The sequence below is a fragment of the Arvicanthis niloticus genome, chromosome 14 (genome assembly GCF_011762505.2).
Source record: "Arvicanthis niloticus isolate mArvNil1 chromosome 14, mArvNil1.pat.X, whole genome shotgun sequence".
Taxonomy (NCBI): domain Eukaryota; kingdom Metazoa; phylum Chordata; class Mammalia; order Rodentia; family Muridae; genus Arvicanthis; species Arvicanthis niloticus.
In genome coordinates, this window is record NC_047671.1 from 73,067,940 (window position 1) to 73,083,526 (window position 15,587).

The following is a 15,587-nucleotide window of genomic DNA, read 5'->3' on the forward strand; positions in this document are numbered from 1 at the left end:
AGGTGGGCTGTGCAGGGAGAGGTGTACCTATTATATAATTCACAATGCTGCCCACAGAGAGGCTCCCAATACCAGGTTGGGGATAATGTTGGATCTTATAACTAGTTGCCTGCTAGTTTTCAAAGGCTGCCTCAAAAGTCTAATGCACTCATCACCCAAGTCTCACGCAGACTTCCCCGTGGAGGAGTTCGGGGCTGTGGCGTGATTTACCTGTACTTGCAACTGTATATGTTCGCCTGGCCTGCCAAGGCAGACCCTGGGCTCTTCAGGCTCACGTCCACCACAGAAAGCTGGTCCACCTCTGTGGCATACTCCAGCATGACCACATAGTGGCCAATCTGTGGGACCCGCAGACGGAGGTGCAGTTCCACCTGCCAGAGAGGACAAGTAGACAGGTGGTTATCCAGACGCACGATATGTTGGACATGTTTACAGACACAATGGTAAAAATAAAGGTGACACCTGAACTACTGTCGTATGTCCGCAGAGTAAAACACATGAGCCTCTATAGACAATGCATAGGAAGAAACAGATGCCCTGTTAAAATCCAGAGTCCAGAGAAATGTTCGTGACCATTTGTCTGGAACATCAGACAAACGCTTTTGGTGCTTTGTATTCTTATTCTCTAAGTCTCCCAGTGCTGTGTCTGACAGCTTTGACTCCACTCAGGGATGCTTCTGCTGCTTGCTTAAGGTAACAAGCACTCCCAAACTTGAAGTGGAAAGGGAGCACCAACAGACAGCAAGGGAGTGAAAACCTGCCTGGGGCTTCTTACCTGTTACTTCAAGAGAGAAATGTCAAATTATCCAAATAAAGTCACAAAAAAATCAGCCTTCCATCCCCAGAAGGATGACACTTGGCTTTTAGACTTTCAAGCCTTTTCCATGGGCAATACACGCTTCCCACTTTGACTTTTAAGAAAAACTATGTTAAGAGTCAGAAATCAGGAGTACTTTAGGCTGTAACGACAGAGACCTTAGGATGCACAGAACTGGATGTGTTGCTCTCTGGCCCTTTCTGGGGAAAGTAGGACTTGCCCTTCTGTCAATCATGAGGAGGAGCTTGTGGTTCCAACTCAAGCTGACACTAGCTGTGTGACCTAGTGTGTGCCCTGTGTAAAATGGGGATAAGATCAGTTTTCCTCTCAACAGTTACGAGAGTTAAATGGATGCACGGCGAGCCCTTACAACTCTGTGTGACATCAGTGAGCACCACAGAAGCCCTGATGCTTATAATCTCAATCAGGTTGTTTTGTCTTGACTTGTTCTTTTTCACTCAGCAGCATTTCACGGTGTGCTATTTCATTTATTTTTATATTTTTCTTGGTGTATGTAAAGATACATCTGTGTCACATGTTCATGGAGACTAGAGATCAACTTTGGTATCATTCCTCAAAGGCTGTCTGGGGGGTACATGTGTGTGCATGTATATGCATGCATGCATGTGTGCGTGCATGTCTGTTTGAGAGAGCCAGCTTATTTGTCTGGAATTTGCTGAGGAGGCTACTCTGGCTGGCTAGTGCTCCCCAACAATCCACCTGCCTGTACCTCCTCAGTCCTGGTTTGACAAGCGCATGGCACCACATTCAACTTCTTTGCATAGGTTCTGGGGGTTTGAACTCAGGTCCTCATGCTTTCAAGGCAAGCACGTTACCAACTGAACTACCATTCCAGCCTAGTGTTTGATGTACATACAAAGTTTATTTCCATAATGGCTGTCTAGCAACCTATAATACAAATGACAGTTTTAAGCTAGGGAGATGTTGGTGGGTAAAAAACCAGTTGCACGTGCTTGAAGACCAGAGTTGGGAGTCCCAGAACCCACACCAATGTCAGGTAATTGTAGTAAGCTGCCTGTAATTCCAATTCTCATTGAATAAGGTGGGGAAGTGACCTGCAGTGATTCTTGGCATCAACCTTGGGCTTCCATACACATGCATACCCACCTACGAACATGTTCACACATACCACACACATACCACATGCACATACACATGCATGCATACCCACCTACGAACATGTACACATATACCACACACATACCACATGCACATACACATGCATGCATACCCACCTACGGACATGTACACACATACCACACACATACCACATGCACATACACATGCATGCATACCCACCTACGAACATGTACACATATACCACACACATACCACATGCACATACACATGCATGCATACCCACCTACGGACATGTACACACACACCACACACATACCACATGCATATACACATGCAAATTACTTTACTCTTCCTCTGTGGATGATACAATCAACATCCAATATTATATCGCATATTTATGCATACACAGACATGTATATACGCACACATCCTTATGCTAGTGTTTCTGTAAGATTCTTTGAAGGGGTGCTATTTAAAGTGTATGTGCACATTTGATTGCCAAGCCAACCTAAGAACTTCCTCCATCCCTCACTGTGGAATCCATCTCAACTACAAAGCTCCAGCTCAGCCAAGCTTTACCCCCACTTAATTAAATGGCCCTCTTCCAGCCCTCAGGCAGTGTGCATGCACTATTCCTCTAGAACAGCCATGTAATTCCTGGATTCCATACAAAGTTCTCTATCACTTATATAATGAAAGGCTTCCATCAAGGGAAAGTGTGCACTAGGCATCTACTTTTGACTCTCTTATGTAGGAAAGTCCAGCTTTGCCCTGGCCCTCGTAGAGAAGCTGCTACCAGCTTCTCTCTCCAGGCATCTCCAAATGAAAGTGTGTTGTCTCATTTGAACACACAGCACACACGGGCCAGTGACAAGTCCTCACTTCCAAGTGTCTACTGTCATCCCACTGTGACTCCTATGGATTGATTTCTGTTTAAAATACATTTAGTGACAAAACCAGTTCCTGATGAAATGTAAAATGGAAATATGCTGTCTGCTGATGGTGTTATTTATATTTTAAAGGGAACTTGAAAGGACCTAGTGTCAAATGGTTACGCAGCACAGGGTTTCTCTTTGCTCGTTCCAAGTTTGGGTAAAGACGTGGAGGGAAGCATTATCAAATCTGCTGCTTGTAAAGTCAGGAAGGGTAAACAATCATTTGATGGGAATTCAAAAGCATGCCTGAATGCCAGCCCACCATCAAGCTAGTGAGCACCAGGAGAAAATAAGGCAGACTTGAGTTCTACTCTCAGATAATTAGATTATTAGATAGCTATAGTATATGTTTCGTGTGTGGCAAATTCTCTGAGGAAGTATCATGGGAACAGGAGGACTGAGCTTGTCAGGAAGATGGTAGGAGGAGAAGGCTTCCCTGAAGAAGCATTCACTTAGTTGAGCATGGAAGACAAGGAACAGAAACATACCTGGAAGAAAGAGAAGAGCATCAGACAGAGGGAACAGCCTATGGTGAGGGACCCCACTACAACACCGAGTACTTCTAGGCCACATGGACTGCAGGGCCAAGAGACTGAAGGTAGACCAGGTGGCCACAAGGTGGGATGGTACAATTGGAGGTAGGAAGTACAGTATTATAACGCATATTAAAATTTTTGTCTCCATCATAAGACAAGATGTTACCATATGTAATACACACACATACACACACACACACACACACACACACACACGGACACACACATGCACACACAAGCATGTGTGCACACATTTACACACACAGGTACACACACACACATATGCATGAGCACCTGTGTGTGCATATGTGGGGGGTGGGGTCAGAAAACAATCTTATGTGTTGGTCCTTAACTTTGCAACTGTATGCACCAGGCTAGCTGGCCTGGAATATTTGGGGTGTTTTCCTGTTTCTATTTCCTATCTCACTGTAGGAGAACTGGAATTACAGATAGGTTCTACCACATATGGCTTTATGTGAATCTGAACTCAGATCCTCATGTTTATCCGATGACCCATCTCTCCAGCCCAATGATCAAATATTTCCACCATGCAGGTGAGTTAATTGGGAAGCCACTACAGAGATGTTCAAGCAACATGAGACTCCTTACCCCAGTGCTTGGCCTGAGTTTGGATTCATTTTGAATTTGCAATACTTGCATATAAAGAATGAGAATTGTTACAAATTGGATGTGAACTATTACTCTTCGAGCCTGCCCACTTGTGGCCCAGTGTGGCCTAGCCAGTTCATTCAGGAAATGAATCTCTAAAGGGCAGGACTTGGGGTTTCTAGCATGACTTTACTTCCTGTCCTATATCTGCTTCTTGCTTTGCCCAAATATGAGCAATCAGCTGCAGCCTCCTGCAGCCGCAGCCTCCTGCAGCCGCAGCCTCTAGGCATCAGACACTCACGCTGCCATGGATTCCTTGCCTTGGCAGACTACACGCTCAAACCAAAATCCAGAGGAAATCCGTTCTCTCCTAGGTTGCTTTGTGTTGAGTATTTGATCACATCAAGAAGCAAAGTAGTTAATGCAGGTAAAAACAAAACCAAAAACAAACCCTGGGAGTTAGCCTAAAGCTTAAATAAAAACTCTTGGGTTTCATGTACAAGGCCAGAAAATCGGCTGATAATAATATAAAAAAAAAGGATTCTTTCTTTCACAGGAAAGGAACTAAAATGTCTTCAGTACTTCTTCTAACTCTACAAATTTGAACTTGATCACACTAGTCTTTTTGCAATGACAAAAATAATAAATGGTTGTATTGTTCCTGACACATATGTGATTGTTGAGGCCCTGGGAGATAAATTATACTTAAGTTTAATTAACATAAGCTTATGTGTTTCTTAAGGGCTGGTCCAACTCATTTGAACTTCCCTGTTGTCTTATCAACACACACATTAACAACACATACATATATGTTCTTTCTCACATGTTAAATCTATGTACATGTGAGTATACACTTGTGTGTGCACATGCGGTATGGACAGAAAGGAATGTGGTAAAGTTAATTTTAGAATGTAGTAGAGAGAAGAATATTCAGTTTTTTATTATATTTAATTGTGTTTACTTATATTGTTTTACTTGGCATAATAAGTGTATTTTATAATCAAAAATCTAACAAAATGAAATGAAGAGTCTTATCTAAGATGTAATCTTAGTATCTTTAGCTGTTACCTTTAAAATTTAAGAACATCATTTATAAAATGTGTTTATCTAAAGATTTAGGAAGAATTCAAGCCACAGATATTTTAACTTCACACACTTTACCCCCCCAAAGTAAAGAATGGAAACCGGGGGTGGGGGTTACCGTTTAGTGTCTTCATTCTGGGGTGCTACAATGTGTGGTCTCACTGTTGATATGTGTTACCAGTACACTCTTAGGTTTGCTGATATGGCTTGTAGAACTCCAGGAGGAGACACAATGCCCCAGCATGCATCAACATGTCCTCCAAGCCATGAGGCAGATGCCTTGGGTTGGAATAGTTCCAGGTTCCAAGCTCCACAGATTCAGCTGCTACAAAGTGCTTAGCCTACAGGGTTGGTCAGTGAGGAACTGCTGTGTCCTTACAAGACAACCAGCAGAGCTACTGAAGGCCCGTAAGACTGAGTCTCACCCACCTTTAAAGAAAGAATTTGCTGGAAGCCAGGTAAACCGCCCTGTGATGTCCTATGGTTGTTGCTACATCTAAAGGTACTCAAAGAAAACCTTACCACAGCTCAGTGTGGAGGGTAACTCAGCCCCAGTTCAAATCAGAGAAGTCGGCATCTGTTGATAATACCCCTGAGATTCTGCCTCTCTAAGATTTGAGAAGCATTCAGCAGATACAAATGGAGAGGCGGCATCAGCTTTAACAGGAAGTAAAAGGTTGTCCCACCTCTCTCCCACTGAGGTCCACCATGGCTGGGTGTGCGGGTGTGGGCTGTCTCACTGCCAATGGTCTCAGCTCTCCATCAAGCAGGAACTGTCTGGCCTCACAAGCCAGGGTACAGGAGAATCCGGCCAGTGGTAAATGCTTGTAAAGCAAACAACTTCAACGACAACAAAAGACAGTTGTTATCACACGAGCATGATACAGCGCACTGCCACAACTCAGTGATCAAAGTCACTGGGCATCCTTGTATCCTTCTTTCAACAAAGTCTTAGTAAACAGACATCAAAGGCATCAAGCAGTGAGTTCCCCACACCAGAAAGGAAAGAGACAAAGGTCTGAGAACATGCATTCTATTTTAAGCTCTTCCCTCATCAGATGCATGGCTTCAAGATGACTGTTGGGTATGCTGCAGCATCTCCACATGCACAGGGTGGCATGCAACATGCTTGGTGCTTAGGGATTCTTACTCAAATAAAGTTCAGAACAGACACATCACAGTGAAATTATCAGCCAGGCTATCCTGTAACTGTTGGGATTGTAAGGCCCACCATCTGAGCTTTCATATTCAAGGCTCGGTCAGAGGTGTCTGATGGCATTGAGGCTGCACACTCCTCCCCATACTAACTTGTCCTGGGGAGATCCTGTGTGGGCACATGGCTCTGTAACTGGCACTTGCAGGGCGAATGCTTCATAGTAGTCCCTGGGAAGCAGCACCAGGTAATCCTAGCAAATGAAGACCACAGGGAGCATTAGTCATCTTCTACCAGGCCTACCTTGGTAATACAATGACCAAATGTGTTAGAAAGGAAACAATGTCCCAGAGAAGTCCCTGGTGAACTTCAACTTCAGATCAACTTTTTTGCTTTTCACCCTAGCTCACCAGAACCCACAGTGCACCTCCCCACCAGGCCTTACACACACACACACACACACACACACACACACACACACACACCCTTCTGGGTTGTTTATAATCCCTTCCCCTAAATGATCAGAGGCAAAGAACCCAATCATTATGATGCTCTGCAGGGATGCTGGCTGCCTTCGTCACTACAGAGCATCAACAACTGACTACTGATGTACCTTTCAGCTCCAACCCTACTCATGGGGCATGGTGGGGAAAGTGGGGTTCTGTGATGTTGGTGTCTCAGACTGGAATGGCCCTGATGCCCATCCTAGCAAATGAAAGAATGGCCGTGTTCCACCAAACATGCCAAATGAAGCCTGCAGTAAATGCAGTTAAGCATTCAGGAAAGAGTTCCACAATCTCAAACACAGATAGCTTGAGAGTGACCTCAGGATCTGTGACCCCACCACATATGCGCACAGGGAAGGAGGCAGAATGTTTGCCTCTAGTAGGAAATCCATATGTGGTCCCTAGGGCATTTTCTTTCCTCAGGAAGAAATGTTTAGCAGGGGAAAAGGAGATGGTGACTCAAGGGACTCAATGGCCTTCCTAGATGCATGGGTTTGAATTGTTCTAGAAGCCATTTCCCTGAGCTCAGCCCATAACTGCTCATCACTCTGTGGTCCCAAAGACCAGTAAAGATGGATAGCATATGCTCAGTGAAAATGGAATCAGAATGGGGGCATCAGCTACGTGTCATTATACATCTGTCTTACTTAGAGTTTCTATTCCTGCAACGAACGCCATGACTACAAAGCATCTTGGGGAGGAAAGGGTTTTTCAGATTACACTTCCACATTGCTGTTCATCACCAAAGGAAGTCAAGACTGGAACTCAAATGAGGCAGGAACCTGGAGGAGGGATCTGATGCAAAGGCCATGGAAGAGTAGTGCTTACTGCTTGCTTCCCTGTCCTTGCTCAGTCTGCTTTCTTAAGAACTCGGGTCCACCAGCCTAGGGGCGGCCCCACCTACAATAGGCTGGGCCCACCCCCATCAATTACTAATTAAGAAAATCCCTTACAGCCAGGTCTTATGGAGGCACTTTCTCAATTAAGGTTCCCTCCTGTGAGATAACTCTAGTAGGGTGTCAAGTTGACATAAGACTAGCCAGCGTAGCATCTCCCTGATCCTGGTAGTAATCTTTCCATCTGCCTAGCTTTACCCATGACTGGCATTGATGGAATTTTCCTCTTCCCCACTTCATGCTTCATCTTATTTTTTTTTCAGACATGAAGTTTTTTGCCAAGAAGGTGCAAGGGCAAGAGGAGGACACTTAACTTCATGTGATTTCTTGTTAGATGCTCGGAAAAGACCCATAAGGATAGGTTCTATTCCTATTGTTCAGGAGAAGCAATGGAGGCAGGCTCAGAGGTAAGTGACCGGCCTAAGAAGGACCAGCTTTATGTTTCCTGCCTAAAGCACGTGGCATCAAACCGGTGCCAAAGATGTCATCAAAGCTATGACAAGTCTGAGGTGTGTGTGGACAAAGAGGAGTGCCTCAGAGGAACCTCTCACAGAACCTCTGGCTTTCCTTGAATTAGGGGGTCCTTTGCCAGTTAGCTATAAGACTCTTAGCTTAGTGAGAGGTAAGACAGTAGGAAGTGCTGTAGGAAGGGTCAGCTCCCGTCCCTTCCGTTTGCACAGATCTCCTTATTAATTCTTCTCGTTATCTAGGTTCCTCTGATGCTACTCTGCAGTGTTTGGAGAGGAGGAGCATTTCAGGTTACTTTCAGTTTCATAACAGAAATATTAAACAAGATTTGAAAGGCAGGGAGGGCCATGTGCTTATGAGAACTTTGTGTTGGTTCTAATGATCTTGAATTATAGTTTGCTTACATTTAGATAAATATATAGATTATTTTGTCCAAGAATGATTGACTGAAAGGATATAAAGTATAATTTTCAGTAAGTTTCTGTGTCATTGTGTCCTCTGAAGGCCAAAGTCATTGAAGCTTCCTTTGCAGTAAAAGGGAAACACAGGTGATTTTGACGTGGGCCCTGCACTGCAAGATCTTCCTCTGGGCCCTGCACTGCAAGAGACTATCTCAGGAACAGGACATTTCAAAGACCTCAGTGCTTAGAACCTTGTCTTACCAAAAGGACTCCTTCCACCTGGATGTAAGCAATCCATGTCCCAGGTGTGATAGAGAATGGGCCTGCAAAGCCATTTCCAGGGACTGTGACAAAGGCTGGCTCTTTACTCCGGGGAAAGGTGATCTCTTTGCTTTGAGAAGCATCTATCAGAAATACAAGTAATACTTTAAGACATCTCTCTAGAAGCCAGTGCTAACACTTCAGACAATTCAGGTTTCAATATTCAGTTTTCACCTGGAAAAGCTTAAGTTAGCTTACTAAGCATGGGTTCTGATCATATTTATTTATCTTACTTTTTAAATGATATGTTTGCATGTGCATAAAATAGACATTAAAGAGGCACGCTTGGAAGACACCCAGAGGCACACCTGCCACCATGTGGCCACAGCAGGCAAGTGGACAAGTGGGTGCCAGTACGATGAGCAAATATGTGGTGAAGAAATGGGAGAGGAGATGGAATGGTTTGCTCACTGTGGAGCGAGGAGGAACTGGAAACATGAGGGTGGCGAGGAACGGCCTGGTGTGAGTAGCCTGCACTGCCACCTGAGGGCCATGTCTGGGTCAGTGGCCCTGAAGGAGCAGGTGTCTGTGTTGTTGTCTGTGGCCCATGTTACCACACAAATTTCCCTGGGTTAGGCTGTCACCTGAGACCATGATGACATCCAATGGATGTGCAGAGCTGGCCCAGACCCTCACCTGAGCAGCACCAGAGAACTGGCCCCTAGGGAATGGGATGGGGAGAGCCGGCCCTGTCCCCCACCAGCTGTAGCACTTGGAGAGTCGGCCAGGACCTCACCTAGGCAACACAGTGGAGCTTGCCCTGGTAGTGTGGCTGAGGGAGAGCTGGCCCAGGCCCTAGCCAGGGCACTGCTACAGAAGTGGAGCTGGAGGCACCAGTGCAGGAGAGCCAATAGGCTAAACAGCTCAGCTAGCACCCAGGTCCACATCCAGGGCTCTGAGTTGGCCCACCCCAACATCTACCCCATCTATGAACTGCCGAAGCACACGACAGAGGCCAGTCCTACAGGACCAGAGCTACAGGATCTCCGTAACACAAGGAAGCAACAGGATATCTTAGAGGAGTCCCAGTGAGGACCCAGTATTGACAGTGTAGCAGAAGCCAAAGGCCTTGAACCAGACCAATGACTCACTGCAATGAACATTTGCAAGTGAAGCTGGGCAAAAGAATGTACTGTGTGACACAGTGTAACATAGTTCAGCTTACACAGAGAGATGTTTCGGGTTTGCTGTTGTTTTTTTTTTTTTTTTTTTGTTTGTTTGTTTTTTTCATGTGTAGGGGGTTGCAAGGGTGGAGAATGAACATGAATGAACAGAGAGATGGATGGGATTGGGACGCATGATGTGAATTCACAAAGAATCAATCAAAAAATAAACCACAAAACCAAAACTCACTAGAAGCACTGTGAGATGGTAATGGGTTATACGCCACCGCTGCTCTAGAGGACAGAAGTTCAGTTCCCAGCACTGACACAGAACAGTTCACAAAAGCCTGTAAGCCCAGCTCCAGGAAATCTGATGCCCTCTTTTGGCCCCATAGACACCCACACACTGGTGTGACTATACAACACATGTACACACACACATATATTAATAAAAACTAAAATCACCAAGAAATCCTTTAAAAATAGACATTATAAGTTGTTAGCAGTAGCTATATATTAAAGTTTCAGTTTTCATATTTGTTAAATATGTAAGTATATAAGTATACTAATATCTATATGGTATGTGCTTGAGACAGAGTCAACCAAGTAGCACTAGTTGACCTGGAACTCACTATAAACCATGTAGTCTCAAACTGGTTATCCCCTTGCCTCTTCCTTCAGTGCCAGGATGCTGCCACATATGGCCAATACCGTAATCTTTAGAAATGTGCCTTCCAGATGAATGTATTCAGTATATTGTATGGCTTGTTAACTTTCTTGATTTTTGCCTGTAGGAGATTGTCATTTTTTTATTTTTATTCATGAGCTCGCATTCACTTTGCAATTAGAAAATATCCCGGCTTTCTGTTTATTTGTTTCCAGGATGTGTTTGTGTTTCCTTCTACCAGCAAACAAACATCTGGTGCCTGAGTCCCAGGAGTCTTGTTAAGAGGAGATGTTTGCACCAAATCTTTGAATCACACTCATTTTGTAGACACTTACAAAGGCCCAATGTGTGCCAGGCACAGGACTATTTGCAGCAAGGCAGTGAACATGCAAGCATAGCCTAGCTCCCTGGGGACATGAGAAGTGAGAGTCAGAGATTCACACTGAATGAGATCAAAGCAGGATGATGGCACTCTTGAGAAGCCATATATTATCTTGGGAACATGTAACAGGGCTCTGGATGCAGGCTTAGAGGAAACTTTCTCAGACAGCAGGGCAACAAGCCAAAATGTTCTCTAGATGTATGATGGATAGAGGGCAGACTGCTGATGTCACCCAAGAGTCTGTGGACTCCGTCCACAAAGACCAGCTGCGCACTCGGACAGCTTAGCCTGTTCAGTCCACAAGGCTCTTTCGCATGAGGCCAGGACACTGAGGCTTCTGTGTTGAAAGGAGCCCAGCAGAGCTCTCTAGTGGCTGTGAGCCACTGAGCTTCCCACCACACATGCTTGGCTGACCCAGCCTGGAAGACCCCGTTACTGATCTCACTTCCACCTCTGCTGTGGACGTGAAGTAGCAATGTTCAACATCCTGCCACTGAGTTTCAATCAGTACTGTGCCGTGTCCTGGGACGCCAAATGAGTTCTTCAATCTGTTTCTGGGATTGGTTGAAGCCCTAATTCCTGAGAGGATGGGTGTTCAGGCCTCTGACCGCTGTGAACTGTATCCTCTTTTGCTCAGAAAGGCTTTACCTCTGAAGGAAGTTTGCAGGTCCCTGGGATACTCCTGGACTTCCTATTTTTAAATTTTTAAAATTTCAATCCTTCTCCATTTTTTCTTGCTTGAAACCATGGGTGAATTAAGGGCAATATGCCAACAGCTCCCAAATAACACCAAAAGATGGCACCACTTCCCCGCGTGTGAGCTGTATAAGTCTGTTTTTATCACTAAAGAACCCTGGGGGTGGGGGTGGGGGTGGGTTATAGCCAACATTTGAGCATTGTTATGCTGATGGTAACAGCAAAAATAAAAGAAGCACAAAGTCTGAAGAAAGCAAAGGCAGCGAAAGCACAAGGGAAGCTTCCAGTCAGATCTTCTTGTGGGCTTCATGTTTTCTAAGGATCACGGACTTGGTAAAACCCAAAGGAATGTTCTATTCATCCTTTCTCAATTGCAAGGAGGCGAAGCCAGGTTCAGAAGTCCATGCCCCCTCCACCCAGCACAGGAGGAAGAGCTACTCTGGGTTATGTCCTGAGACTCTGTCTCTAGAAAGCAAAACCACCACTACAGAGAGGCTTGCGACTGCGCCTACCTGACTTTCCCTGGGCTGGGTAAACAGTGATGCGGCCGGAGACTCCTTCCATCCCAGGGTTGATGTATCTCAGGATAATTCGAAACAAGGAGAGGCTTGATCTTCTCACAGTCAATCTTACCTTTACTTCATTCTGAAAAGTACCCCAAATAACATGAAGGGTAGAGGAGAAAGGTGGCTGCAAACAAGTGCCAGAAAACCAGTAACTTATGCTTCCCTGTTAGCTCTGTAAGACACACAGACACACACATGAACACATGGGTACATGTGCACGCACACACACACACACATTTACATGCATACATGCTCAATAAGTCCCCAGTAGTTAGGTGAAAGTAGGCAGGGCTAACAAGAAAGCAAAGCCACTTACAATCTCAGTGGCAGTGGAAAGCACCCCCCAGCAGCTAGGGTTCTCTTTCAGGACTTTTTGTAACCAGAAGACAGATTGGAATATTAGACGGACTAGTTTAAGAGGGTCACAGTGACAGGGACAACCATGACTGGCTGGGAAAGCCAAAGGCAGAAGATAGAGAAGGAAAGGGAAGCATGCCATTTCTGGCCACCACTCAACAGAGAGGCCACTGTGAGCCCCACTTCACAGACACAGCATCTAAATGGCTGCAGACAGTAATAGTGAGAGAGCAAGGCTTAAGGACCCCAAAGCATTTGTGATTCTAGATGCAACTAAATATGCCTGTTTTGCCTGAGGAAGTTTTATCTCAAGCTTTTATCCAAAAACAACGTTAACTTTTGAACTAGAAGGGAGGCCTTATGTGTCTCCAGCTCTAGGGTCACACAATGCTCTGTAAGAATTGATAATGCAAATAAATTATCATTTATTTATTCAGATTTACTTATTATATGCTAATAAGCATTTCTCCTGCATATATGTATGCGCATCGAGGTCAAAAGAAGGTGTGAGATCCCTGGGGCCTGGAGTTAGGGATTCTTGTGAGCCACCATGTGGGTGGTAAGAACCGGACCTAGGTCCTCTGCAAGAACAATGAGAGCTATTAACCTCCAGGTCATCTTTCCAGACATAAGGATACGTTATTTAGAACCACAAACCATGTGTCCTGACCCAGCTATGGTCCAAGGGAGGCTGACAGTGTGGGAATTCCTATGTCTTGGTTCACTCCATCCTCTCCCGGCTATCTTGGTTTCAATGGAAAGGACCATGTGTTACAAGAGATGCAGAGGCAACCAAGGCTGACTTCCAGAGGACCACTAGCTCGGATGCAGAGGCTGTGAGTGACGTCACCCAGGAATTCCCACCATCCCTAAGAATTTGATTGAATTCATTTTTCAATTCCAATACCAATTGGGAACTAAATGTGTAAGGATGAATTAAAAGAGTAAAGCAAGTGGTCAGGCAAGAGAGACCACAGGTCCTCTGACCCACAGGCTTCCTCACAAAGACCATCATTTGAAATGGATTCCTTTGGGTCAACCAAATAGTCTGTGAAACTTCAACCGTCTGTGAGAAGACCCATACTGGGCTCCGTGTCAGCCACTTATCAGGACTTGGTGGAATCCACCATAGTCTCTATGATTAATGAAGATCTCCACCATAGAACAGGGTTGGGGCTGACTCAGTGAAGAGCTTGCAGAGAATGTGAGTTTGGTTCTCAGCACCCAAGTTCAGGGGCTCACAAGCTCCTGCAACTCCAGATCTGGAGGATCTCACACTCTCTTCTGCAGGTGCCTGCCTCCTCCTGTGTTATACCTCAGCACATGCACATGTGGTACAGGCCTTTAAGGCAAGCACTTAGGGGGCAGAGGCAGGTGGAGCTCTATGAATTAAAGACCAGTCTGTTCTTCATAGTGATCCCCAGGTTAGCCAGGGCTCCATAATATGACCCTGTCTCAGAAAGAAAAGGAAGGAACTGAATTGGTGTATGCAGAAGAAAAGGGGAAATGTGGATGCCTTACAGTCCTGTTTGGTAAATGCAGCTTCGTTGGGGAGAATTTGGCCAGGTAAAATCATCATTAGGGTGAACAGGGGCTCCAAGAGAGCTGTGGACTGTCCAGACCCTCTATGACTCTCTTAGTCCCGGTCACGGCACTGGTGACCATGGCCATCAGCTCACTTCTCTCACCTTGAAGCAGCTTAAGGGACCAGCCTCAGAGAGAAGTTCTGAGGATAAAAATTACTAACTGACTCTACATGTTTAGCAATATATACTGCATAAGTCCCAGAGGTAAACAAATAATGTACACATCTCTTACTCTACTGTGACGGCAAGATAGATGGATGTAGCAGAGAGGAGTGGAGAGAAGAAAACAGAAAAGCCAAACAGCACCGAAGGGCATGCTTACCGTAGTCTCCACTCACAGAGGAACTCAGGCTTTTACAGAGCAGCGCCCCAAGTCAGTAGCAGGCAAGGGAAGGTGATAGAGACTGGTGCTATGCATTTTGGAGGCTGGGGCGGCAGGCTTAGACTAGCCTGAGCCACACAGCTAGACTCCGTAGACCTCTGCTGGAGGAGGATGCTTGCTATCTTAGAAGCCTTCAAGTCTACTTGGTTTTTGTTTTCCACAAATGCTACTAAAGAAAAAAATGTTCTCTATGTTTTAGTATAGTTTAATATCATTTAAGAAATTTGCTTCTATCTATGAAAAGCCTCCAGAGACAAATACTGTCTTTCTTCAGTTCCTTCTTTTTCTGATTTAGTGGCCAAATTAAAGTAACTATGACATCCAGGTACATATTTATTAGTTAAAACCTTGCCCTATCTTAAACCCCAAGCCTAGCTTCCAAGCCAACCCTGGCCAGTACTCTATAGAAAATGAATCCTAGAGTGGTCCTGGGGGTAAGGTAGCTCTTAGACCCTGAGAGTGCTGTGAGCATGTACATGGGTCCCCTGCAATGAGCTGTGGCCCTGATTATATACCTGTACCGAGGTCATCGGGGCATATCCTCTCCAGCTAAACTCAGGGAATACCAGGGGATCAAATCCAAACCGCAGGTCTCTTCCATTAGGTCCAGTGCCATCTTCGATCTCATATTTCATGTGGTGCAAATCCGGGAAGTAGTAGTTATTTTCAGGCCTTTGTCAATCACGAATAAAGGGACATGAGTAGTTAGGTTCATGGGTAATCTGAATGTCTTTCCTAATAGATGCTACTGAAGGAACACGGCCAACTCACTGAGCCCACTAAATAAGAGAAGAGGAAGGTTGTCCCCACTCTTGCTCTAAACGATTGCTTTTACTCAGGGACGTGCTGGCACAGGACACACCCAACACCCACCCATCCCAAGCACTAAATTGAGGAAGTCACTTAGCACAAGTCATGAGGTCCCTGATGTACCCCTACTGTGTTCTAATGAAATCTAATAGCTGTTCCCTCCCTCAGTCTTCCCGCACTCACATACTTTGCAAACATCAGTAATTATATGG

At 45.2% G+C, this 15,587-nt stretch overlaps 1 protein-coding gene across 1 annotated transcript in view; it reads right to left on the minus strand.

The window, feature by feature from the left end:
* Lama3 (laminin subunit alpha 3) overlaps positions 1-15,587 on the minus strand; it is a 237,054-nt gene that overhangs the window by 114,283 nt on the left and 107,184 nt on the right. The window contains exons 21-26 of the mRNA XM_034518463.2: positions 15,081-15,237; positions 12,187-12,319; positions 8,767-8,909; positions 6,390-6,487; positions 5,768-5,921; positions 211-371 (exon numbers count right to left, since the gene is read on the minus strand). Coding sequence (XP_034374354.1) covers positions 211-371; positions 5,768-5,921; positions 6,390-6,487; positions 8,767-8,909; positions 12,187-12,319; positions 15,081-15,237 — 846 coding nt within the window. The remainder of the gene's footprint in view (positions 1-210; positions 372-5,767; positions 5,922-6,389; positions 6,488-8,766; positions 8,910-12,186; positions 12,320-15,080; positions 15,238-15,587) is intronic.